At 46.5% G+C, this 26,728-nt stretch overlaps 1 protein-coding gene across 7 annotated transcripts in view; it reads right to left on the reverse strand.

The window, feature by feature from the left end:
- The window catches only part of EZH2 (enhancer of zeste 2 polycomb repressive complex 2 subunit), a 64,435-nt gene that overhangs the window by 27,132 nt on the left and 10,575 nt on the right, over nucleotides 1-26,728 (reverse strand). For 2 of the 7 annotated variants that reach the window (XM_090287631.1, XM_090287636.1), the window contains exons 2-4: nucleotides 13,007-13,096; nucleotides 9,001-9,124; nucleotides 8,306-8,434 (exon numbers count right to left, since the gene is read on the reverse strand). In XM_090287631.1, coding sequence (XP_090143757.1) covers nucleotides 8,306-8,434; nucleotides 9,001-9,117 — 246 coding nt within the window. In that variant the 5' untranslated portion in view covers nucleotides 9,118-9,124; nucleotides 13,007-13,096. Of the gene's footprint in view, nucleotides 1-8,305; nucleotides 8,435-9,000; nucleotides 9,125-9,645; nucleotides 10,493-13,006; nucleotides 13,097-26,728 lie in introns of those variants that run through there. The other 5 variants (XM_090287635.1, XM_090287630.1, XM_090287634.1 and 2 more) reach the window with 4 other exon arrangements.

The following is a 26,728-nucleotide window of genomic DNA, read 5'->3' on the forward strand; positions in this document are numbered from 1 at the left end:
GTCCAGTCTCTGAACAACCTTTACCATCGGAAGGATTAAGTCCAACTTTGTGCAGCAGGGGAAACACAGTCAGGTAAACAAATTACAAGTGTTCTTGGACACTGGCTGGTCCATTTGATTCACGCCAGACACACTGCGGCCGCTAACACCCTTCCGCTTTTCCAAGTGACACAGTAAGGAACCAGCTCACAGCCGAGGCTGAGAAAGAACGGTCAGGGAGCAGCCACGGCCGCGCACCCCAGAGAGGAGCCGAGCGCCATTGCTGCAGCTACTCGTCCTCTTCGAGACCCGCGTGAAGAGAACACAGCGAGTCTCCCACCCCCTTGCCCTACCGGTGGAGTAAGCGTAGAGCATTGAGTCTCAGGCTGCCTTTACGCAGAGAAAGTACTGGAAAAAGGCTGTAAGGAGAGAACTATCAAGTGTGGCTCAAGTTAAGGAGCTCAAGAGTAAGTGACCCGCTGCCAGGTTAGGCGGACGCAGAGCAGCTGGTGATTCAGAGATGAGGGCTCCATCAGGAGGGCGTCAGAAATAGAAACGCAAAGAAGAAATCCTGGCTGGCACAGCTGCATTTAATACAAGCAGCTAGTCAGGGCGATGGAGCTAAGGAATGAAGGCATGTGGGGTGCCCTCCTGCCTGTAAATTACTGCTATTTTGTGGTTAAACATTTAGGTTGCAGAGCCATCCGGACCGGGGCGGGGGACCACCTCTACCCGGCAACACAAGGCTCCTGCCCCCGAGTCTGCGTAAGCAGAATAGAAAGGCGTTGTCCTGTAAACGGCAGCCCTCACACTTCCGGGGCCGGGGCAGCCGCACGCAGCATTGAACCCAGAACCCAGAGCACCTGGAGCACCACCTTGGGCAGCTGCGACACTCAAAGAAAGCTCTCCCTGCATCCCAGCTCCCAATGCCTGACCCCGAGTGGAAGAGATCATAAATATGCACACCTACTAAACATATTAACTGTCAAAACCCACCCAGTCTGGGTCCGAGGGGGACTGTTGGGGTAAATCACCTCCCTTTAATCTGCAGTTTGGCCAAAATACTGGAGGTCAGACACAACATAAGTTGGTAAAACTACAAAAACACTAACAAAGGACGTGAAGCAAGTAACAGAGCCACGTCCATCTGTTACATGCAAACTCAAGTGCCTAATTCCAGAATAGTCCAGTGAGTGGAAAATAGGACCACTGCTGTCATGGAAAAACAAACAAAAACCCACAAAAACGAAGAAACGGAGCAAAGCGTATTATGCAAGTCCTTGGTTCCCATACGCCGCGGCAGCACAAGCGCTGGGAAGGCTTGCTTCCACGAGCGGCTGTGGGAGTGGGGTCAGGGTCAGGGCTAGGCCACAGAGCAGTAGAGAAGCAACACTGTCGCCCAGCCCGAGTCTGAGGAGATGTCCCAAGTCCTTGCTCACGTGCACTTGTCCCTGCTCTGCAGCCCTTCACTGGCCATTTAGGAGTGGTGTTGAAACAACTACACAGCTCAGTAGAAAACATTTAAAAATCAAACACTCACTTACCATGCCAAAGGTAAGTCCTGATGGGTTAAATGATAATAAAATATAAAAATGGAGAGTCCTAACTGTAAAGATGGACAGAAAACTTATAATCTTGAAATGGAGCAAGACTTTCTAAGCCTTTAAGAAATACAGAAATCAAAAGAAGAGATTCTAATTTAATTACATAAACATTTAAAACTCCTGAAAAACCAAAATATACCAGAAACATCAAAACGGGAGGGCGGTATCTGCTAAACATGATCACATGCTAATATTTATAATGTACAAGAAGTCCTTTAAAATCTTCAGAAAAAAATCCAACCGAATTTTAAAAGATCCAAGACCATAATAAGCCAATTCATAAGACATATGAACAACAGATAGGCAACCTCGCTGAATAATTTATCACACTGACAAAGATTAGAAAGATGATAATATCTGATGTTGGGACTATAAACAGACACATTCATAAGTAGCTGGTAAGAGTATGAAGGTGAAACTCTGGGAGGCAATTTGGTAATCTCTATTGAAGTGTTAAATACGCATGTCCTCTTAACCTAGTTATTCTTTTCCTTGAAACTTTTCCTACAAAATTACTCTAAAGATGCAAAGATGCATATGAAGGATATTCACTGAAACACTAATTACAGAGGTAAAAAATGAAAACCTAAGTGTCCGTCCATTAACAACAGGGCCACAAACCACGGCTGCCGCATGGTCCCCAGCACTGAGCGTCGTTAAAGACACTGAAGACCTGCAAGAGACTGTACAGCAATGGCCCCAAATGGCAGGCACTTCACCTGGGAGTAACTTTTCAAAACAGAATAGATATGGTCATTATTTTTAACACATTATCAGATATAGAAGAACTCTCAAAGAATAAAAGTTATGGGGATTGGGAAGTTTTATATATTTCTTTATCTGAATTCTTAGCTATCACTTTTGCAATGACCTTTTAATTGGAAAGATAACGGGAACTTCATTGACCCAACAGATATTCACGTTAGCTGGTATAAAACTGCCGCATCAGCTGCCAAGGTAGCTCATGAAATCTGTCCAAAACTCCTAAAATGGTATAAGTGATACTCTTTCATAGAAAATCTAAGTGAGAAAACAGAACCCAAAGAGCAGTGAATCTAAGTCAATCTCCGTTACCAAGCTAAATAAATTGTGGTGGAGTTCTAGTTCTAAAGAAGTTTCCTTATTTTTCACAGCAATAAGCATTTTCTAACTCTGCAGACCACATAAGCATTTCTTTTGATTTTGCCTTGTTCTGTCTGCTTTTAAAATACCTGTCAAAATTTGGCTTTGCGTTTTTGGAAAAAATCTTTGTAATAGTCAATTTAACAATAACTTCTAAACACAAACTATATACAAAGCACTCTAGCAGAAAAACAATCAATTAAATGCAATTTGCCCTGGTCAGTGTGGCTCAGTTGGTTGGAGCTTTGTCCCATAACCAAAGGTTGTGGGTTCAGTTCCCAGTCAAGGCACATACCTAGACTGTGGGTTCGATCCCCAATCCCCAGTCAGGGCGCATGCATAAGGCAACCAACTGATGCTTCTCTCTCCCATCAATGTTACTCTCTCTTTCTTCCTCTCCCTCTAAAAGCAGTTAAAAAAATGACCCTGACTGGTGTGGCTCAGTGGATTAGGCACCAATTCACAAACTGAAAGGTAGTTAGTTCAATTCCCGGTCAGGACACATGCCTGGGTTGTGGGCCAGGTCCCTGGTTGGGGTCGTGCGAGAGGCAACCAATCGCTGTTTCTCTCTTTTCCTCTTTCCCCTCTAAGAATAAATAAATAAAATCTTTTAAAAAATTAAGTTAAATTAAAATTTTAAAATGTCCCTAGGTGATTAAATGCAACTTCTGCCTATTTATTAGTTGCACAAAATAAACATGACATTTTTAAGAGTTTACACTTTAAACTTAAGGTAGCTAATGTTAAGTTTAAAATATAAACTCAAAACATTACAAGTGATCTTTCTTTTTTGTTAAACGACCCTTTGGAAATGAATTAAATACTTTTAGTGGATTAGTTTCCTTTCAGAAGACAAGGAACACTTCCTTTATGGTCATTTAAGAAATGCTCCATCTAAGAAATGCTCCATTTCAGCCAAAAGAAAGCCAGAAAGGAAGTGAAGGCTGCAGGGATTTGAAAAGCTGCGCGGGTGGAAAGACCAGCAGCGTTAATGCAGGACTCAAGTCTCCAAGCCAATACCAACAAATGGTTAAGAGAGGCACACAGCAGCAGACAGCAACTTAAAAACCAGTTCCTCAGGAACCCAGAAAGGATGGGTATCTTCAGGCTGAAAGTCCAAGCAGACACTTGGAAGAGAGACCCATTTATTTTTAAGACGTGACACGCGTGACCTCGCTCCCTCCCAACCTGCTCAAAGGACCCGGGAGGCTCTAGCCCTATTGTCCTGTCACCCTGCAACTTACAAAGGGAAGAAAGCGTGTTAGTGTGTAAGAGTGTACTTAAGCAGAGCACTAAAATTATACATTGGGTATACTAATATTACTTTTTTCTTTGTAACCAATAACTAAATTTATTTAAAGTTAATTTAGGAAAGTGTATTACCTACCACATCAATAAATAATGAATCAAGTGTTTACATGTAAACAAGATAATGTTCTTCTCCTTCAACAAAAAATAAGTCCGAATTGCGAACATACTAAAGAATGTACACATTCTATGTTACTTTGATAGAAATCTCTCAAGAAAAGTTACAAATGACAAATGATAGATGATGAACTTAAAATCATTTCAGATATCAATAAAAAGAGCAAACCCATAGGTACTGAAAACCCAAAGGACATGGGATTCTTCCTGAACATGAGGACTGGGAGGCCTTCCTGATGCAGCCTATATGTCAAGCATTCTCAAGAAGCCCCATGTTCCAACACACACGAAAATTTCTCAGTCTTCATTAGTAAACAAGACAGAGAATTCTTGCAAGAACATTACATTCTCCTGGGAACCTAAAAATGCATCTTAGCAGGGCATTTTTTAATTACAAAACCAATCATACCACTTGCCCAGAAGACGGACATCATTTGAGCGAGCCTCCCTCAGTCCTTACAGGCATAGGTAATAAAAGCCGATATGAAGAGTCAATGAAGGGCAAAGTGCTTTGTGGTTTTTAAGCAAGAAATGGATGAATGTTCAAAAAGAAACGCACTAGTAAGAACTTCAGAGGTAATTCTTAAACCCCTTTCTTCATTAAAACTGGAAAACCAGACGCGGACTGAAGAGCAGGACGACCACCGTGCAGACTTACAGAAGAGACAGGGAGGAACCATTGTGAGGAACAGCCACACAGTATGGCAACAAGGCATGTGTGTATCACTTCATGACATGTTTAAGCCCCTTTTAAAGATCAACCAAAGAACAAAAAAATCCATAAATAAATGTAAAACACAGTCACTATCTTCAAGTCAAAAGTATTTTTTAATAGAAACACAAAAACAGACACACATTCTGTAAGTACCACTGCCAAAGGTACCAGACACCAGGCACCAGGCACCAGAGTGTCTGAAAGCACGTTAAGAAAACAACCCAGGACAGGCGCTGCTCTGGGCGCCACGGCAGAGTCCCCAGTCTGAAGTCAGCCCCTACAGCGCTCACGTGGCCAGACGTTCATCACTGACATACCCCGGGGGGGAATCAGTCCCTTCAGACCTGCGTGTGTCCACAAGTACGGAAGAGAAGGAAGTACGCGAGTCGAAAACTGAAAACCGCCCTCGACCCACCGTCACGCTGCAAGGATCTGACAGGACAGGACTTACGCAGGGTCAGCTCACAACCGCGAGCAGTGCCCCAGCGGCACTTCCACATGCCGAGAGCCACGGGCGGCAGGTGCGGGTCAGCACTGCGGTCCAGGCCCCGCCACGCCTGCCACCAGGAAAGCCTGCCAGACAGGCTGACTTTTACTTATCCCCTGCTCCTAACCCTACTCCAGACTCCACAGAGCATATGAAAGCAATCAATACATAGCTGAAAAGGCTCAAACTGAAGGAAAAAAAGAATATATCTATTCTTATCTGGAAGGTAAGGCGATCGGAGATCATTAAGGTCCTTTCCAGCTCTGAGATTTTATTATTTATTGCAATAACACCAAAAAGCTTATCACAAACTGTATAACACCCCAATTCCCGAAAGTCCGGGGTGACGGTCCAAAGGGAGGCAAGGACGAGGAAGTGGAAGGAAAATGATCTGAAGCAGAGCGGCTGTCAGGAGCGGCTCACACCGACGTGCCCGCCCCGGCCAGAGCCGCACGCGGCAAAAACTCAATCCTGAGGCTGGGATTACCTCCCTCCTTTCGCTCCTATTTTGTGAAAATGGTGCTTCTCAACCTGCGCGGGGTACTAGGCTTAGAAAACAGTTGTATTAAAAGGCTAATTTCTTCTCGTAATTTTTCACATAAACTCACAGTAAAAAGTTAGGTATCTTTACATGCAATGACATTTATCGCCATTTGACAAACTCAAAAGAAATTTTCAACTGGTAGATATTCATCTGACTATACTGTACTCTTAAATGTAAAGCGGAAATTACGTTAGGAGCCATTGAAGGTGTACATGAACGATGGACGTCACTAATCTCTTAGTGCGTCTGAGCAAAGTGTGCTCTTCCGGGACCACATCAGATCATTAGAGCGAGCAAACTGACTTAACTCTTCTAAGGCTCAGTTTCCTCATCTGAGAAGAAAGGCGGAATACAACCGTCAAAAAATTAAATGATTACATAAAATGATGTGTGCAGACTGCCCTGCGCAGTGCCAGAAATCATTATTGCTGTTAACTTTTATTATTAATGTAAATTGGGCTTCGGATAGCATTTTCAGATTGTAATGGGTGGCAAAAATAAGTATTCCATGTGTTTCTACTTCATTTCTCCAAATTTCTAAGATTTATTCCTCCAGGAAGGGGGGAAAAAAAGGTGTTTTTTTGTTTTTTTGTCCTTTCACCTCAAAATTTCCAGAAGGTCACCAGACAAAACTTCCAGAAGAATTACTTAGAAGCCCTTGCTTAACCCGTTCAAGACCACCCCGATTGGCACAGAAAAAATTCCTTTCACCATTAGCAGACCCACGAAAAGTCACTACCTCCAACACGGAGGCCCTGACCCGTCCCAGGTGGTGCAGACGGGTTCGTGGCATATCATACATGTTCATACAAGTAAAGGGCAGTCCGCTGACAAAACACATAAATAGCTAAGAGCACCCCGAGCCAGGAGCCACCGCACGGCCATGCTGCTGTCGCCAGGACCAGACCTAGCACACGAGGCCGCTGGGACAGAGCTGGCGAGTCTTGGAAGCCAGTGTGTATGTCACAGGTCTCTGACAATAGCAAAGTTGTGCTTGATTATCCCAAGATTATATTAAAAATGGCTCCTCGCTGAAATATATTTTAGAATAAACTCCATAGTTTAGGTCAGCAATGTTCAGCTTTTCCATCTCATGGCACACAACCTACTAAAATTCTGCGGCACACCATAAAATATATTTTTTGCTGATCCGACAACAAAAATAGGTATAATTTTGATTCATTTGTACTGGACAGCCTTTGTTTTTACCGGCTGCTGTCATTTTTTTATTTGATGATCTAAGGGAAAAGAGGTCAGTGTCCCTGACTAAATAGTCAGGTATTGCATGGTTTTTGGGTTTTTTTAACTTTATTTTTTAGAGAGAGGGGAAGGGAAGAAGAAAGAGAGGGAGAGAAATATCCATCAGCTGCCTCTCACATGCCCCAACCAGGGTCCTGGCCCGCAGCCCAGGCCTGTGCCCTGACTGGGAATCACAGGACAGCACTCAAATCACTGAGCCGCCAGCCAGGGAGGGTACTGCACGTCTTTAAAACTCCTTGGGGCTCAGCGGTTGAAACTGCTGGTTGAGTTAAGATGTTCTGGTTTCCCGCTCTCTCCTTGAGCCCGCAGATAGCAGAGCACACCCTATGCCACCTTCCCATATAAAACAGGTCCTTAAGTAGGAAGGCTTTAACAGGGTTCTATACTGTTCAAACGTCCACACTATCTTTCATCTCGTTGCCACTTGGTTTCCTGTGTGACTGAATCATACAATTGAGCACAGATTTATTGTCTTCCTTGAAGAATAGGATTTCTTGGAGTAATGAACATCTCATTCATTCAGAAATGCTACAGCAAAGGACATTCCCAATTCTCAACACTGAATTTAAAAATTCTTATAGAAGCCCTGGTCAAGTGTCAGCTGGTTGGAGCATCATCCCGAACACCAGGAGGTTCCCAGTTAGATCCCCAGTCAGGGTGTGTATGGAAGGTAAACTGATAGATGTTTCTCTCTTTCTCCCTTCCTCTCTCTGAGATCAATAAACATATCATCCTCAGTGAGAATTTTTTAAAATTCTTATTAAAAGAGCCTTAGAACTTAAAACAAAACCTGGAAAATTGTGTGTATGAATATGACCAAAAAGGAGACATTTCTTACAGCACGGCTAATTCATCACGGGGAAAAGAAGACAACTGAGTCAGAAAGCCTTGCTCTAAACAGTGATCTGATGAGGACGTTAAAGAATGTTTAACTTAAAAAGATTTTTTTGAACAACAGTCTTTAAAAATCTAGGAATCTGCCTAGCAACAGTGAAAAGGATGTCAAACACTGGCGCTCTGTTGCCGCAGCCAACAGCTGCACAGGAAAAAGAGAGGGCAGCACGAAGACGGACACCCAGAAGTCAGCGACTGTCTCCCAGAAAGCAACCAACGTCCCGCCGGCAAAAAGCAGAATGACTGAGAAGGGCTGCAGGCGTGAGTTCACCAACCTCCCTGGTCCCGCGCAAAGAGCTCACAGAAGTCAGGATGTGCACAGGCTGTATCCTTCGCTGTTTCCATTCTTGGTTTAAGATTTCTGTTCTTTCCACAATTTTCTGACGATTGGAACTAAACATACTCTTTTAAAAAATGAAACACAGGAGAAAAAAATGGTTCATTGTTAGAACATTTGTAATATCTCTACTGCGGGTTAAAATCCAGTGATTTCTCAAAAATATCAGGAACATTCCCTCTAACGCATAAATTTTTTAAATAAACTGTGGTTTCCCACATTTAAATAATACAAAAACACCACACCTATTATTTTATTGCAAATGGGAGGGGAACAGGAAATTATTTCCATCCTTTGTTAACTTTGTATTAAAAAAAAAATCACAATGACTTTAGCAACATAAAACCACGCCAACCCTGTACATCTGGGCCCGAGTCTACCTGTGCAATGCAAAGCTGTACAAAAGAGGCAGGGCCTTCCAGGGAGGAGCAAGATCTTCCTGCTGTCACTAAGGAGCATGGCACAATGTTTATGTTAAGTCAGGTCGGAGCCTGAGCTTCCCGGTCTTCATTTATTGTAATGTAAACATGGCCTGGGCTGGAAATGCACCCTTTCAAATTAAAAGTTATCTTTAGGGAGGAAAAGCCACCTTCGACTGTACACGCACTTTCACGGAAGACAAAGCAGCGGTACCTTCACTTCATCGGCGCGCCTGAACCTCTTGAGCTGTCGCAGCCGCATGTACTCGGATTTCACACGCTTCCTCCAACAGACGGGGCCCTTCTCGGACTTCTTCCCAGTCTGGCCCATGGTTCCTCTAAAAGCAATAGTTTCACGTTAAAATCGCTAACCTAACCAGCCCGAACAGGATCACTTGTGGTTTCAACCCCAGCACACTAACCAGCAAGAGAAATAAGACCTGACTGGACTCTACACGTGCAGAAGGATGCTCATCTGCTCTGTACAGTTAAACCCTTAAAACACTTCATTCAAAGGACTATAAAGTTTTACTTAACACAACTTTTAAAACGTATTTTAATTCACAAAGATTCCCCACTCTTAGAGAGCAGCCATCTTACAGAAACGTGACCCTATTACAGGAATTAAGTGTACTATATAACAAGCCAGACTTAATCTGACATCCACACTGTGGAGCGAAAAAAACATGCACCGTAAGTTTCCACCATTACATTACAGACAAAACTGAGGAATATAATTAAAAATGACACATCCGAAAAAGTAAAATTTACATACAGCACTAAAGTAGAAACAGTACAATAAACAATAAATGTACAAATTAAAGTACTTCCCCTCTCACTTTTAAACCATGACTCCCACCTTAAACGCTGGGATAACGTCTGGGTCTCTGCCTCCTGTGCTACGTCCGCTCACACGAGGGCTCCTCTGCCAGCACGGGGAAAAGAGGAATGTGGCAGATGCAAGTCTGCCTCACCGTCAGTTTCAGGCCCTGGGACCCAATCACGTTCAGCTGCGGGGACTAGTGCACCAGGTACCTCATTCATCCTAGAGGCCCCACTTGGGGTCTAAGTAAGTGTCCTCTTCTGGAACATTTTCTTCTCAAACGATTAAAACCATACCTGTATCTCCCAAAGGTGAGAACGTTTCTCTGGCAGATGGGGCGAAGGGGCCACGTTAGGGAGAGCTGCTTTGCTTTCTCTAAGAGCAGTGGAGAGCCACTAGGTGTTTTAAGTCACAGGGCGGGGGGAGGTTTCCAGCTTGGAAGGGCCAGCTGACAGCAGCGCTGGGGCAGGAGGGCGAGTGGGAGACGGAGCGCAAGGTGAGGCCGGGGCAGGCTGGACTTCGATACAGTCCCCAGACAGGAGCAGACAGCAGCAGCAACACCACACTGGTGACGGGGTCGGGGGGGAAGGAACGCAGGGCTCCCCAGGAGAGACCTGGTGATGATTTACACGTGGGGGAATGATCCTGGCTTGAATCACTGAGTACGGGTTCCTTTACCTACCTGCTGACCTAAAACCCTCAGGCACAGACAGAATGGCCGCCGAAGACCAGATTCAGAGCACGAGCCCAGAGGTCGGGTCACTCTCAGGGGGCGCACTCAGCCCCCAAAATGGGGACAAAGGCCAAGTGCGGATGATGCAGGGCTGAAAGAGGGGCCAAGGAAACACGTCACAGATGACGGTTACAGCCGGGCAGGAGCACCAGAGATGAACGGAACATGGAACTTGCCCTTTTGGAGCAAGTATCCTACCTAAGGAAGCTAAAAAAAATGACACCATGAGGTACACATGCGGCGGGGAGAGGGGACCGGACAGACCGGACTGCAGAGGGTCAGCAGGAGAGGCGACGGCCCAGCCTTACAGGCTGAGGGGGGCTCCAAGGCCCAGACGGAAGGAGAGGAAGGCCGAGTATGAGCGGACCCCTGGGGATGCAGCTGCACAGGCAGAGAGCCGCCTGCAGCCCCTGCTAACAAAGGTGGGCCCAGAGGGGGTTAGGACTCCAAAGACGGGGACTGAAAAGCTGAGGAGAACGAAGAGATTTCAGAACCTGAGATAAAAACAGTTAAATGAGGTCACAGAGGTCGGAAGGAGTATTCCTCCTGAGAGGTTAAACATGCGGCCTGCCTGCGGCCGTGGAAGCGGGACAAAGGCGACAGTCCTCCAACCCGGAAGACTGAGCCCAACCAGAGGACACAACCCCTGAAGAGGCAAGCGAGGAAGACGGTGAGGAGGGCGAAAAGACACCCAGGGAGGAAGCCACTGCAGCTTCCTTTAAAAAACACCTTTGTGGCAACTGCTTTCGAATCTGCTACTTAACAGAGGAGCTCAAAGGACACTATGCCAATGATTTTAGACATTCCGCAGGACAAAGGCCTAGAAACTGGAAAGAAAAGAAATCTGATAAAAAGTAATTATCTGTTGCTTCATTAGCTCTTAAAACTATTTCACAACCAGTCCCACCTGCCGCCTGGACAAATTCTTGGTCCCTGGAGGCAACACCCCTGATAAAACCTACAGTAGGACCAGGGCATTCAGTTCCCACTGACGTACAGTGTGGGGACTCTCACACTCTCTTTAACGTGCACAAACGTTGTGTCTTGGTAAAGAGGTGTCATGAATGAGCATCCCGTGTTTCTGTACTAGAGCCCTCCCGGGCTAAGGTTCTGGAACACCTCCGTGCTGTTTCCACCTTCGTTACAAAAGAGGATGTCACAGCAGAGGTCTTTCTGACGAAGTTTAACGGAACTAAAGAAGCTGTGAGATCAACAACAGAACCCTTCAAAACTGAATCTGGAAGCAATCTCTCTTGGGAGAGGGTAGATACGGGGTAAATCTCCACGTTTCTAAGTCCACAAAGCTCTTCCAAAGCACGAGGGGAGGTCTCAGGCCAAAGGATGAGCCCGTAACTGCCCAACTGAGAGGAAATGAAAAAGAGAGTACCCCATTTAGGGGGAATTACCGAAATTACAACCTAAGAAGTCAATCTGAAAGTGTCCAGACCGATCTTTGGAAGTCGAGGAAGAAACACGCAGGCCCATGAAGAACAGAACAGGAGTGCCATCAGAAGGCTGCTGTAGAGAACACAAACTCTCCCTCTCTCACAGCATTTATAACACTAACGGCACATTTCCGTGTTTTTCACTCCACTTCACCCCTCTTAATTAAGTAGCAAGAACCATTTTTATTCATTTATGAAATCCTAGGGCCTGGCTGTGTGCTTGGCAGAGAGTAGATATAACACGTTGCGTACCGGGGTATTTAAATGCCTTTTAGAAATGACGAGGATTCTCGACACCCGTACGCAATGTGTTAACAAAAAAAAAAAAAGTTTGTTAATGTGCACCAATCATGAGGCGCTCAGAAAGCCCACCTGTGTCACAGGTAGGAAAAGGACAGGTGGCTACCATGCCTGAGCATGGAAAATGACCAGCTGTGCCCCATTACCAAGAAACCCCCGGCAGGACCTGACCAATCAAGAGTCCTGAGGAAAAACCTGTAGCTTCCTTAATTTCTTTCTACTAAGGAAGCCGATATTGTCTAAGACCATTCCATTCAAACCACAGGGACAGCGCCACCCCCTCAAAGCTGGTCACCCGCCCCCAGCCAGTTCTGCACCTGCTGGGCAGCAAGCCGTCAAGTGTAGGCTCCCGTCAGACTCAAATCAGGTTTCTGATTCTGTTTTCCGCTACACCACAGCCAATTATTAATGTATAGCTCCGAATAGTCATGTATTATCAGAAAGAAACCTTTATTAAAATGACTTACTATTCCATGGGGGGTTTTTGTGAATACACCCAATTTTTAAATTTCTCAATCACAAGATCTGTTTTGTTTCTTAAGTGAAATAAATAGCACTAGTATGGTTTTTACCCAGGACAAGAAAACATCTTCTCTTATCCAAAACAGATTATGGTATAACTCAAGTCACTGAAACAAGATTCTGCCTGCATACCATACAGTGAAGCCAAAACAATCGTTATGCATTATTTCAAAGGACAAACCAGATTACAGCAGGGGATCACCGAAACCTTAATACAATGTAGTCAAGCCTTAGAAAATTACAAAATAAATGAAATTAAGAAACGTTTTATAGCCCGGCCTGTGTGGCTCAGCTGGTTGGAGCATCGTCCCATACACTGAAAGGTCATGGATTTGATTCCCAGTCAAGGCACATACATACCTAGGCTGGGGGTTCGATCCCCAGTAAGAGCACATACCTAGGTTGCAGGTTCAGTGCCCGGTTGGGGCGTATGCAGGAGGCAACCAACGAATCTTTCTCTCACATCAAGGTTTCTCTTCCTCTCCCTCTGGAATCAATAAAAACAAAATTTTTAATATAAATTTAAAAAAAGAGCCCTGGCTGGTGTGGCTCAGTGGATATTCAAAAAAAAAAAAGAAGGGAGAAGAAAAATTATACAGTCTAGAATCTATTTTGTTTATCAAACCAGACTCAGATATCCTGACCACACACCCCCTAACCCAGCCCTGTCCCACTGGGGCGGGCGCGGGGTTGGTTCTGCCACCCGCTGGGAACTCCCCTCCATCCCGTCTCTGAGGACTCCCACTTCCCCAGGAGGAAGCCTGGGCTGCCGGCCTGGCCAAGGCCCACTGCTCCCTGCAGTCACCAGGAGGGCCCCTTTTTCCACTTAGATGTAAACCTGGAAACAGGCTGCCCAGAGAATGGCTGGAAGCCAACTTGCAACCCCAAGAGAAGAGCCGGTGAAGACAGAGTCAACAACAGAGAAAGAAAGCACCCGAAGCCGAGAAACGGACCCTCACCCCATCTGAGGGGCAGGCATGCTTTGCTAAACCAGCTCCAGAACTATTCTGCTGTGTGGGCCAAGGAAGCCCTGTTTCTGCTGAGGTGCTCTGCCACACAAATACACACGGGGCCTGAGCTGCAGTCTGACACTGAGGTTATACGCACAACAACGCCTGAAGGGACAGACAGGCTCTCGTCGTCCACAGCGCCACGTGAAGCCGCAGTTACACGTGTGGGCGGCTCTGCTCCCACCAGGTAAGGAGCCTCCTCCACCCTCCCAAGTGTCTACAACCCCAGTGATGTGGCCAAGACACACTCCCGGGGGACGGGGCCACACAGCCCCAAGAACCAGCCACCGTCTCTGACAGGCCAGCCCTGGTCCGCTCATGAGGGCCTTTTCCTGGGACGGCATTCCTGCCCCTCCTTACGAAGCTGCCAATGACCGAGGGATCTTTTTAAAGCTCCCTGCGCATTTTTCAGTGCCCCTGATGCCTCGCTGTAAGGGCTCTTCATTCCATTCCTAAAGGATTCGCCAAACAACCTCAGTCCGTGTTGCCAAGCCCCATTTCTACTGATCAGAAGAAAACTAAGTAACGAACTACACACACTACTTAGCCTCCCCAAGTGAACCCACAGCACTCACTTTGACTCCTCACTCAACACCACGCTAAATGAGGTCAGATCAGAACCCTACAAGATATACGCATACACCTGCAAGATGCTCCATGTCCTTTCTGCCTAAAATGTCTTTTTGCAACACAACGAGACTGTCATAAAATTGCCTGTTCTGAAAATCACCAGTCTTCAATACTGCTTGTATGTTGTTTAAAATTCTTTGAGGGCATCTGTTAGTCTCATTTCACAATTTTGTTTATTTTTACATTAAAATCCAAAGTAAATTAATAGTAAACAGATTGTGTGGTTTAAGATACAGAGACAACACAAAGGGAACCTGCAGACCCGTGGCTTCTGGCGACAGAGGAAATGGAGTAGACGCCAGGCGACCCACAGGGACGACGGTGAGCGGGCGAGGACGGCAAACAGCGGAGCAGCGGCCACCGCACCGCGCCCTGCACTTGGGGCTCACAGACGGCGGGCCTCGTTCCGGGTGACCCCCAGGCTGGCAGCGGGCTAGCTCAGGGAGGGAAGAGCGCCGTCATGACTGGCGATGACCGTCGGGAATGTGGGACAGGGCGTGGGGGAAGCAGCACTCTTCCCTCCAAACTCGGTTCAACTATAATAACAGGTCGACACTAAATTCTAAGCCCTACCCAGTCTTAGACAAAAGATAAGAGCATAGACTCCAAACCCAGCCTCCCTGGATTCACACCCCAGTTCGTGGGCTTGGCCAAGTCCCTAAACATCCCTGTGCCTCCCTCCCCTCCTGGGAGAGGTTAACGAGAGGACCTGCCTTGCAGAGGGTTTACAAGAAGCAAACGTATGGAAGGCACACAGGGCAGTGCCACAGCGCTGGCTACAAGCTACAGGAGTAGCGAAAGAATAAGATCAGGAATTACAACGTTCACATTAAAAAGTTAGACAGCAGTCTTGTGTGGAAATAGTCATTTGTTTAGAACTGTAGACTGTGTGCAAATAAAAACAAAGCTGATGTCAATGGCTCTCGGGAAGGCACGTGGACTACACAATAACCCAACACGTGAGAACGTTACGCGACAGCCCCGCGGACCAAGGGGGGGAGGAGCCTCCCTGCGTCACCTTAAGACACTCTGGCAGACTGCATAGAGGAGGGCTACAGGAAAAAAAAACCGTGCGTTAACACTGTACTCTGGCTGTTACAGTTCTCACAGGGGTGCCACTTACAAATAAGCGAGGGGTGGGCATGGACTAGTCAGAGATATCAGCGTGAACTCGCTTATTTTAAGATCTGTGCACACGGGCCCAGGAGTACAGACACGCGCACACATGGCTTGTCCACAGAGGGCCTAGAAGCAGAGACGCGATGGCAGCGCACCCAGCCCCCAGTCCCCGTATCTTCTTCTCTAAACACCATCACCCAGTACGCAGAACCGGGGCACTGAAGAAATGGCTGGTTCTAGGGCCGGCACGGGGAACACACAAGAACAGCCTACAGCAGAGAGGAAGGCACTGCTCAGAAGATGAAAGGCAGGGGATGTGTCACAGGCAAGAGCCACATCCTCAGGGAACTTCCCATGGCCAAAGCTGGAAGAATCTGAACAGCAAAATAAATCACAATGGTATCATATTAAAACTGAATTATTAAAATTCAGTCAGTATCCGTGAGTCTGTGATGTAATATGTGATTAAATAACTAAGTAAATGGGGAAGAGACAAATCTTCCATATGGGAACTCCAATTACATAGTGTATGTGGACACTCCCTCACCTGAGGGTAGACTAGACTCAGTGAGCCACTTCCAAAGCAGAGTCTGGAAAGGAACAATAGATAATGGAAAAAACCAGAGGACACCATCGTGGCCCAGTGATCATGGTTAAACCATCAGCGAGAAGTACTGCTACTGTCATGGGTCCCCGATCAACCTCATAACCCATAACCTCAGTCCAATCACACTAAACCACCAGGTCAGCCCAAAGTGGACCCGAGGCTGCTGTGCAATTCCATTATAAGCTCTACTGTTAACTACTCAGGTTTCACAAAATAGCATCAATAAATACGTAGTGCTGCTTTGATTGTGTTTAACTTGTGACGTTGCCTTGGTTTTACCATAAGTAGTTTAAACCTGTACATTTTCAGGGAACATACTGTAAAAAGTAAAGTCAAGTCAACCCTGAAGTTCCAATCAACACTCGAGTCTGAAAAACACATATTAGAAAAAACCGAAGTACTAAAGTAATTCAGGAATAAAGTGATAAGGGCTCCGACTGGGTTGATGGCAGTGTGAATAGAGAAAAAAGATGGCAAGGATAACCTAAATTAAAAAGCCAGACGGCCAGGTAGCTCAGTCAGTTGTGGCCCCGTCCAGATGCACCAGGGTTGTAGGTTCAATCCCAGTCAGGGCACGTGCTGGAATCAACCAATGAATGCATGAGTGGGTGGAGCGACAGATAGATGTCTCTCTCTCTCTCTCTCTAACACCCCCTTCCTCTCTCTCCAAAATTATAAAAATTTAAAAAATTAAAATAAAAAAGCCAGATGTACCCATGAGACCAAAAAAGAAATTATTTTTGATGACAAAACATTTGAAACTAATGATCCAGACTGACACATTACTCACACGCACTTACACGCACAGACAAACAGAATGGGTAGAAAGTTCAAACACCATACACCATTCATGAGCATTCTGGTTCTCAGGACCCCTTTCGTTTATCTGGGCTACATCTATCGATATTTGGCATGTTAGAAATTAAAAACTGAGAAATTATTAAAACAAAAGCTCACTTAAAAATAATGCAAGCCAATTACATGTTAATATAAGTAACAGATTTTTTTTAATTCTTTTCCTTTAAAAAAAAAAATCAGTGAGTGGCATTGTTCTACATTTTTAACAATTTCTTCAATATCTGCCTTAATAGAAGACAGCTGGATTCTCTGATCTGCTTCAGTCTTTAATCTGCTCCAATATGCTGTTTTGGTTGAAGAATATGAAGAAAATCTATTCTCAACAGATATTTAGCTAGACACGGAAACAGTATCTGAACAGCCTTTTGGGGTAATTGTGGATTTACCTCATGCTTTGATATTACACCAAAACTGTTCTATGAGAAAGTGACTAGTTGACCTTGCAGCAGAATCTCATGAGTGCTTTTCCAAGACAACCACTACTTTGTATAAACAATGGTAGTTTCTTAAAAGATTGGCCACAATACGGAATCTGAAACTGTATCAATAAACTTCTACTCTGCTACATTCCAGTTCATCGGCCTATTCACTTTAAACAGATCTTCAGCCCACGCCTGATTTTATAACATCATCATTCCTTATTTGAAAAATACTGGTCCACTGACATGCAGATTTTCCAGAAGCAGACATATTTCAAAACATCATACTTATTAAACCCACTGATCTCATCAGCAGTCTTTAAGTATTTATTGGGAAGTTGTCCAGCTCACAGTGACAGATCCAAGTTTTCCAAAACCTCCAATTTTTGCTTGAAAGCTTAAATGTTATCATCAGCAAGAAAACATCACTTGTTCCCCCTTTGAAATGAGAGGCTCACTTTGTTGAAAAATGTTTTGCCAAATACCCAAGTCTGAATAATCATAGTTTGTCTGCCCACCCTTTTTAAGTAAAAATGATGTCCTCCATGAAAAACGCGGTGAATATAACTTGCCACTCAATTGCTTAAGTGCTTTAGCTAGAGACTCATCATGTCTCGGGGTACGCGGTAGAAGCACTTTATGTACATTCCCGTCTTGCTGCACAGAATGTTAAAAATGTGTGCACTCAGGACTGTTAGTAAAATTAATATTTTTATTACTTTATCAAAGACACCCTCAAATAAAAATTATTTTTTTACTCTGAGTGCTAAGGTGCCAACTGGTTTTACACACCATTCTTTTTATTTGTGCATATGTCAACACAGTAAAAAAAGAAAAAATTTAAGGCAAATAGCATCTCAGTATTACTACAAAAATAGTTCTAACATCACAGAGCCCCTGAGGTCCACAGATCACACTTTAAGTCCAGCTGCCATAAGTTTATCCAGAACCATATGAATCAGAAATCATAACACTCTGCACCTTTCCAGTTGTCTAGCAGAAAGCCTAGGACAGGCAATATTGTAAAATTATATATTTCTAGGACAAGAATGAAAGCCTAGAAACCACCAATCTTGCAAATAAAAAAATAAAAAAGCAAACAAAAGTCTACGTGAAGAATATTTAATGAGGGCTCCTTTGCTTATCTGTCAAGCTGCAGAATCCAAATGATAGTCTGCCATACATCTGACCAAACTAAGACTCACGCCTAACAAAGCTTGTTCTAAGCACACTGCCTGCCCCACCCATCGTCCTACCCTCACCACGGACTGTCAGGTCTCATCAGCAGCCGCCGCCACTCCTCTGACTCTCCTGCTGCCTCAAACCACCCCATTCTCCCAACCAGCTCCCCAGACTTACACTCCACCCTACCCCCATGACGGAAAGATAAACTGCGACCTTATTCCAGGGACCTTTCACTCCCTAGAATGCCTGGTTTTTACTTAAAAAGAAGGGAAAGGACAAAAAGGCACAAGCTCGCAACAGCCACTGGACCTAAACATTCAACCCAAACGACCTGCAAAACGCTAGTAGAAGAAACTTCTGCAATTTCAGTAGCAGGGACTTGGAAAGCCAGGCACAGAGATACTATCACCCTGTCAGTAAGAACTCACGGAGCATTGAGAAAATGCTCAATCCTCTGAAGACACAGCCATGTGAGATACACCAGGGGACTTAAGTGCCTCACCTTAGCAGTCCCTCGTACATGCGACTACCGAGGAGAAAGCGTTATGAACAGCATTCACTTTCACGGAGTCTTTGGGAAACAGATGCATCAGTGACTAGTAACAAGAAAAGAAAGAGCGATCATATTTGTAGCTCTGGTTTAAGTAGTGCTAAAAAAAAGCACAGCAGTGTTAAAAGGCACCAGAAAATGACAGAAATGTGGCGATCTTAGACGAATGCTAGAAAAACATAAACTTGACTGTTGTTAAAGTAACAGTGGGGAGACTGCAGTGATGGATTCTCCACAAAAATAAGATCACTTTCCTCCTTCCAGCAGAAGAGTAAACTAAACTCACAAGTTCACCAGTCTACTGACCAGCACTCCCATGCTTATTTCAATTATCAGCTTTACAAAGACAAATCCAAGAAATGAAATGGCCATTTAAATTTACATCAACTGGAGAAGTGATCAATCACAAATGTTTTATTAAAGAATCTGCTTGACGAATATATAAAACATGTTAATTAAACTGACATCTAGAGGTTAAAGTTTTTGAAAACTATGCTAATCTGTTTGATGAACTAAATCCTCTCATTTTATTAGGTATATACTCAGTGTACTGAGACACTGTTGAAAGAGAAATGGAACAAGAAATTATGAACGAGACGAAGATAAAACTATGATATAAACTCATTATAATTCAAGGGTGAGCCATGAGACACATAACATTTCCTCAGCGCTCCACTTAATACCAGCAAACAGAAAGAAAAGGTAGGTAAGTCCGATGCCAGATTTTCTTCCTTCTAGGAAGTCCATTTTAAGTCTTATACCTCAAGTAAGCCAACACCTAACACAAATGTATCTACACACACTGAACAAAATGTTAAGAGAATCTCAATTTAAGTAAACACGAGGAACCTGCCTACGACTGCAGCCAGCTGGCGTATGTGTGTAAGTGAGCATGAGGCTCGGCAACAGGAATCTGCTGCTCCTGCAACCTGCTCCGCGTCTTTCCTGTATTTAGCAACCCTAGTGCGAAAAGATAAGCATTTTTCATACATCATCGGCCCCCAAGCACAAACCAACAACTCTGTTCAAAAGAACAGTAGCCTGTTCTCATACTGATAGAGTAGCAGGTAGGCAGACACCAGCAGAGGAACAATAGGCCAGGTACAGAATGTCACCAGGGCAGAAAGTCCCAGCTGCCTAGCAAAGGGCAAAACTAGAGAAAACAACTATTATAGGCTAGGCCCTTGCCCCCAGGGTGACCCTTCCTCCCCTAGCATGCCCTTACATGACCCACGGAGGGGCTGGAGAATAGCCTCACACAACCCCAAACAATGACAGGAGCCCCGCAAGGGCAGCACAGGCTCTGATAGGTCGGCGGCTTAAAGAAGTCGTCAGCCCCTCCCAGCTAAAAGGCGGCCTCGCGAACACCCTGGGGTCCTCCAACATCCTGCTGTAACTCCGATAGCCTTTGTTGTCTTTCCGGGAGGCAGCCTTCTAAAGCTCGCCTGCGTCTTCCTTCTTCAGGCATCTATCCTTCCTTCCTTTTTCCTAAACTCTAAGGGTCCCTGCGAGACTTGTACCAGAGCAGCCGTGGGCTGCGGCAGCCCACGGGCTAAGCCCCGGCACCGGACCCCGGGGACTCTCCCTTTGCCTCTAACTTATTCCCTGAGTCCACGCCGCGAGCGCGGCTCCCCACCGCCTCTTTGTGCTCTCAACCTCCGTTCTCCGGACCTACAGCCAGGGAAGCCGTGAACAGCAGCTGTTCGTTGGTGGCTTTCTGAGTCTCAACAAAACCTTTCGCCAGATAAATGAGAGCCTCCCACAGAGCTGGGATTAGACAACTGACTTGTCCAGGGACACGCTCTAAAGGCTAGTGACCCAGCGCCAGTCCTCAGGGCTGTATTAGCCAACCAGGGAGGGAGACCAAGACTGTAAGAGGGTTGAAGCTACTCGGGAGGTGAGAGCCCGTGGAGTCCAACCCACTCCACCCACCACACCGGGGCCTCTCGCACCTGCTTTTCCCTGCCCTCTCCGAGAAGTAGCGAAGCCAACGGGGATCCCTGTCGGAGCGCACGTCCCTTTCTCCATGGAAGATTTACAACAGATTCAACAGGACCTAGGAAGATTCTCAGAAGACAGATACATTGAAAAGTTCCGAGGGTTAATCCAAAACCTTGACGTAACCGGGAGGGATATACCACTATAATCCTTAATGAATCTTTAACTAAGGGAGAGACCAGACTGTAGAGGTTGCCATCCATTCCGGGGATGACTGACATATGACAGATCCCCCCCCCCAAACCCCTACAGGGACGACTGCTGTACCAGCCACCAGCCCCTAAGGGGACTAAAACGCCCCTCATGGAACCTGGAACCGAGACCACTGTTTCGTGTGCCCTCTAGAGGGAAAAACAGAGTCGATCTAACCCATTAGTTACACAAAGACAACGACTGTAAGTCATGGCCCACAGGAGCATCCCACGGCACCCTAGAGACATTAGGAAAGCCATCCTGCCGGAAGACCTTATGAGACCTATTTCTAACCCAGGCCACCCCTGATGTCCAGAGAAAATGTCAAAAGCTCTCTGTAGGGCTCTGTACCCCTCCCCCAGACCTCCCCACAGCAGCCTCATCCGAAGGGAAGGGAAGAAATACTAACACGTAAGAGAAACATCGATGGGCTGCCTCTCGCACATGCGCCCAAACCGAGGCCCTGCCAGCAGCCTAGGCACGTGCCCTGATCAGGAATCAAAGTGACCTTTCACTTTGCGGGACAACGCCCAACCAGCTGAGCTAGAGCAGGCAGGGGTCCTGCCTGGGACCTAGAGAAGCAGAAGAGGCTCCTCTTGAAGGAGAGACGTAAAGACCAGGGACAGGCTGTTCTTAGCCACACTCCAATCTGGCTGCTCAGGTACAGCGGGCCCTGGGTGCCCTGGAAGGAGACCTCCTCCAAGAAACTGCAGAATTTGTGGAAAACCTGGACACTGGAAGGAGTGTCCCCACGGGGGTAAGCATCCCAGCCCCTGCGATGAGTGTGGGCACTGGAGAAGGGACTGCCACAGGAACTGCAGGGATCCTGGGTCGGACCCGTCCCCTACTTATGGCCCTAGACGGAAGGAGCCTTGGGCACCAGTCTGCTCCCGAACAGAACATCAACATCACAGAATGGAGCCCAGGGCTACTTCCGGAGTCGCAGGTAAGACCATTGACACGAGAGCTACAATCTCAGTCTTAACGACCTTATCTGGGCCCCTACCCTTGGCCTCTCGCCGGGTAGTAGGCATAGATGGTGAGCAGACCCACAGACAGCTCTGGCCACAAACTGCTGCCACTGGGAGGGCCTCCTATTTTCCTACCAATTTATAGTTATCTCTGAATGTCCCAGCCCTCTACGTAGCAAGATCTTTGAGAAAAACTAGGAGGCTAATCAACATTCCAGGGGCAACAAGAGTTTTGACCAAATTTTATAGTCTTCTGTCCCCTCAGGACCCTCAAAATTCTAAGGAAGAAAACAAACTAGGTAAAAAATAATTCCCCAGGTAAACCCTGAAGCTTGGGCAGATAAAATATCTAGACGAGCTTAGACTTAGCCTGGTCCCGATCTACTTAAAGGACCCCAACAACTAACTGCCCGAGAAAAAGGCAATATACCCTATGAGGCCAGAATCAAGAAGAGGCCTTCAGCCCCTTATGAACAGGCTCCTCCAACACGGCTTCCTCAGGCCTTGCAGTCCCCCTGCAATACTCCTGTCCTGGTCATGAGAAAATCCAGTGGTGACTAGAGGCTAGTCCAGGAACTCCAAATAATAAACAAGACTGTAATCCCACTCCACGAAAATCACCCTTACCCCAGACCGCTTCCCGACAATCACACCCAAAGCACCTGGTGTTCAGTTCTAGATCTCAAAGGTGCACTCTCCTGTATTTATTGCGGTGCGCCCAGATTCCCAATGCCTTTTTGCCTCTGAAAGTACAACAGCCCAGAAGGGAAGGAGACCCACCAACTACCCTGGACTGCCTTCCCAGGGATTCTGGGAGAGCCCCCTCTTACTTGCTCAGGCCCGCCGCAGCAACCTCCAGGATCTATCCCCACCTACTCCAGTATGTAGCTGCCCCGCTCATCTGCTCCACCCCCCCCCCCCCAGAAGTCCCAAGACCCTGAATTTCAGCCTTCCATGGCTACAAAGTGCTCGACAAAAAGTCAGTCTCCCAGGAGGCTACTTACTTAGGCGTAATTCTCACTCCTAGAGAACAAAGCCTCTCCCGTTACTGGGTACAGGCAATTGAAGGGTTACCGCGCCCTACCCACCACTCCCAGACGACAGCTATGGCCTTTTTAGGCCTAACGGGGTACTGCAGATTGTGGACATTAAGAATACAGGCTATCAGCAAGACCCCTTCCACAAGGCTCTAAAATTAGGAACTGACCTAGAGCCCTTGACACAGGAAGGGGAACAGCAACCAGTGTTTGAAAAACTAAAACTAGACTTCACCAAGGTTCCACCCCTTATTGACAAACCCTTCCAAGTATTCGTTACACAAAAACAGGAGGTAGCACTCCCGACCCTTAGGAACACCACGCAGCCCATGGGTTGTCTTTCTAAGACTAGACCCCGTAGCCCAGGGACCGCCAGATGCCAGCGGGCAGTTACCGGAGGCAGTTCTATTAATAGAGGGTGACTTCAGACTCCAGCCGGATGCACTTAGAATTACCCGCTCCCCATCAAATAGGCACCTTCTTACAGAGGGTTAAAGAGGTCTCATTGAGTCACTGTTAGCCAGCTACTCAAATACCAATCTATCTTACAGAAAACCCAGACATGACAGTATCTGTCTGTCACACCCTCCACCTGGCCACCTTATTACCAACGGCAAGCGAACCCGAGCTAATCCATTCCTGCTCCAAGGTCATAAGCCAGATTTGTTTCAGCCGGCCCGATTTACAGAAGCAGTCCCTACCCAACTCAGAAGAAATATGGGTCCTGGCCAGGTAGCTCCGTTGGTTGGAGCATTGTCCCGATACACCAAGGCTGCGGGTTCGATCCCCAGCCAGGGCACATACAAGAACCAACCGATGATGCATAAATGAGTGGAACACCAGGTCAGTGTTTCCCTCCCTCCCTCCCTCCTCTCTCTGTAAATTAAAAGAAACAAAAAAAATATATATATATATATGGTTCACTGATGGGAGTAGTTATGTAGAAAAGGGAGTCTGACCAGATGGCTCAGTTGGCTGGAGCACTGTCCCGTAAACCAAAAGGCTGCAGGATCCATCCCCGTTCTGGACACATAGCTAGGTCGTGGGTCTGGTTCCCTGCTGGGGTGTGCACAGGAGGCAACCAACCGATCAATGCTGCGCTCTCACATCGATGTTTTCCTCTCGCTCTCTGTCTGTCTGTCTCCCCCTTCTTCTCTGAAGTCAGAAGGCATCCTCGGGTGAGGACTTTTATAAAGCCATTTAAAAGGGGAGGGTGGGGCTCTGAAAGGCTGGCTCTGCTGCAGCCTCTTCCTACCTTGTCACTTGGCTAAGCCCCCACCTCCCTGCCCCCACCGGGCACTTGGGCCCAGCGAGCTGAACGCATTGCTCTCACCCAAGCCCTTGAACCGGGACGAGGGGAACAGGTAACCCTCTACACCGCTTCCGAATATGCCTTTCTAACCCTGCGCGCCCGAGCTGCCATTTGGAGGGGAAGGGGACTCCTGAGTGGAATACCCCATCAAATATGGCCCTTGATCCTAACCGCTTTGGAAGCTGTCATGAAACCAGCAGGTGCGGCTGTAGTTCACTGGAAAGGGCACCAAGAGAGCTCTATGAGCGTCCTCTTGCACTGGAGTTCTTGGCTCCGAGCGCCTTAGCTGAACTCAGGAATTGAGGTCCAACATCACTGCTGACAGCACTAGAGAAACATGGGCTGGCTTTGGACCTCAAGAGAAAGTATTTATGATATGGCATCTTCCTAGGGACTTTTCGTGGGTAATTCTGCTGACCTACTATTGCTGCCTTGTACACTGATCTTCTTTTCAAATCCCCAAATAAGACCTAATTTTCTCTCTCCATTCTGATGACAGAATCAAAAATGGGTTCACACTACTAACCCCAGGACCCCTCGGAATGCCCAGGCACCCTACAGCCTGTTATCTGTTAGTCTCGGTACTTGAATTTATTGGATGCCACTGGGGGTGAAGCCCGCTTGCCATTCCTGTAACCTGCGGACACCTCACTGAGACCCTCAGAAACTTCTCCGGCTCACCTCAGCCCTGGAGTTCACTTTTTCACTAAGAATGGTCATCGTTTCAGGACAAGATGGAAGTCGAGGGAGTGGGGCAGTTATGAGTCACAAGCCTTCCATGATTGTCCTTTACCTAGGGTCTGCCACAAATATACTGCTGAGGTACCAGAAAACATCAAACCCTTCAAGCATATTCACAATCAATGATATGTCTCAATGTTTTACCAAATATATTAGCTAATGAAATATTTTATTCCTATAAAATGACTTGTCACATAAGCCCTGAGGAAACACATTTCTGGATCTCCAACTACCTAAGAAAATTCCGTGAAGAATTCACCCACTACAGGGAAAGCAGCCATATAACCCCCTGCCATCACCTCCCTGCAGTTTCCAGACACACATTAACGTCTTCAGGCAGGAGAGACTTCAGTCCCAGCTCTTCCGTGTGGCAGAGGAGGAAAGGGAGGGCTAACATGAGCACTAACACTTAGGATGCCTTGACTTGGGGCCAAGAAAAGACATGACACTTTGCTGGGTGGTCTAGATTTACAAGTTGGTATTTTCACTAGGACAGTGTCTCCTTCTAGAGGGTAAAGGAGAGAGGACCTCACGACTTATTTGAGCAGCCCTAACAGGTGAAGACTGAGGCACCAGTAACTAGTACGAGGGAATTTTCTTTTCTAGAAAATATGTATGGGACAGCTAGCTGTTCAGTTACATGCTGCTGTGAGTGGAGACACGTGACTCCAGACAACGGTTAAAATAAGATTTTATTTCTTTACCTACAAGAGTAAATTTTACAGGAAGAAAGTACACACTTATCCAATCTAGATCTGTGTAAAGAAAAACTCGACTGTTCTCATTTGTATTACATTACATACAGTACTACTGAATAGTATTTCACTTCCGACACTTGCGGCCATCAAATGTGTGGTAGTTTATCCCACCCCAAACAATTCTGGACGCCAGCTGGTGTCCCACACCCCACTCCACTCTGACACTGTTTACCCGGAGACGGTGTGGGACCCCGCAGGTAAGGTCTCAGTTCCACAGGATCGCGCCCCGCCCAGCCCCCAGCACACACACTTCCGATGCCAATCCTAAACCCAGGCTGTCTGCCGCCTGTGCTTCTTTCTGTCAGGCTGTGAATCAGAGGTCCCCATGACCCGCTCGCTTGGGTTCCATACATTTGTTAAAGCGGCTCACAGAACTCAGGGAAAGTTTCCTTACTGGTTAATTATAAAAGGACAGAACTCAGACCAGCCAGGTTTAAGAGATGCTTAAGGGAGGGGCAAGGAGCTTCCAGCCGCTCTAAGCTCACTGCTCTCCCAGCACACACACACACATATACACACGTTCACCAACCCGGAAGCTCTCCAGACCCCACCCCTTTGGGTTTGATGAGGCTTGCACAGCCCTTAGTGACTGAGCTCAACCTCGTCCTTCTCCCCTCCCCGGAGGTGGAGGGAGGGGGGCTGAAAGGTCCAGCCCCCTCATCAGATTGGTTCCTTCCTTAAATTCCAGAAGTAACGTCACTAACATGTGTCAGGTGTGGTTGAAAAGGGTTT

Source organism: Furipterus horrens, unplaced genomic scaffold, assembly GCF_987537825.1.
Source record: "Furipterus horrens unplaced genomic scaffold, mFurHor1.1.pri manual_scaffold_9, whole genome shotgun sequence".
In the NCBI taxonomy this organism is placed as follows: Eukaryota; Metazoa; Chordata; class Mammalia; order Chiroptera; family Furipteridae; genus Furipterus; species Furipterus horrens.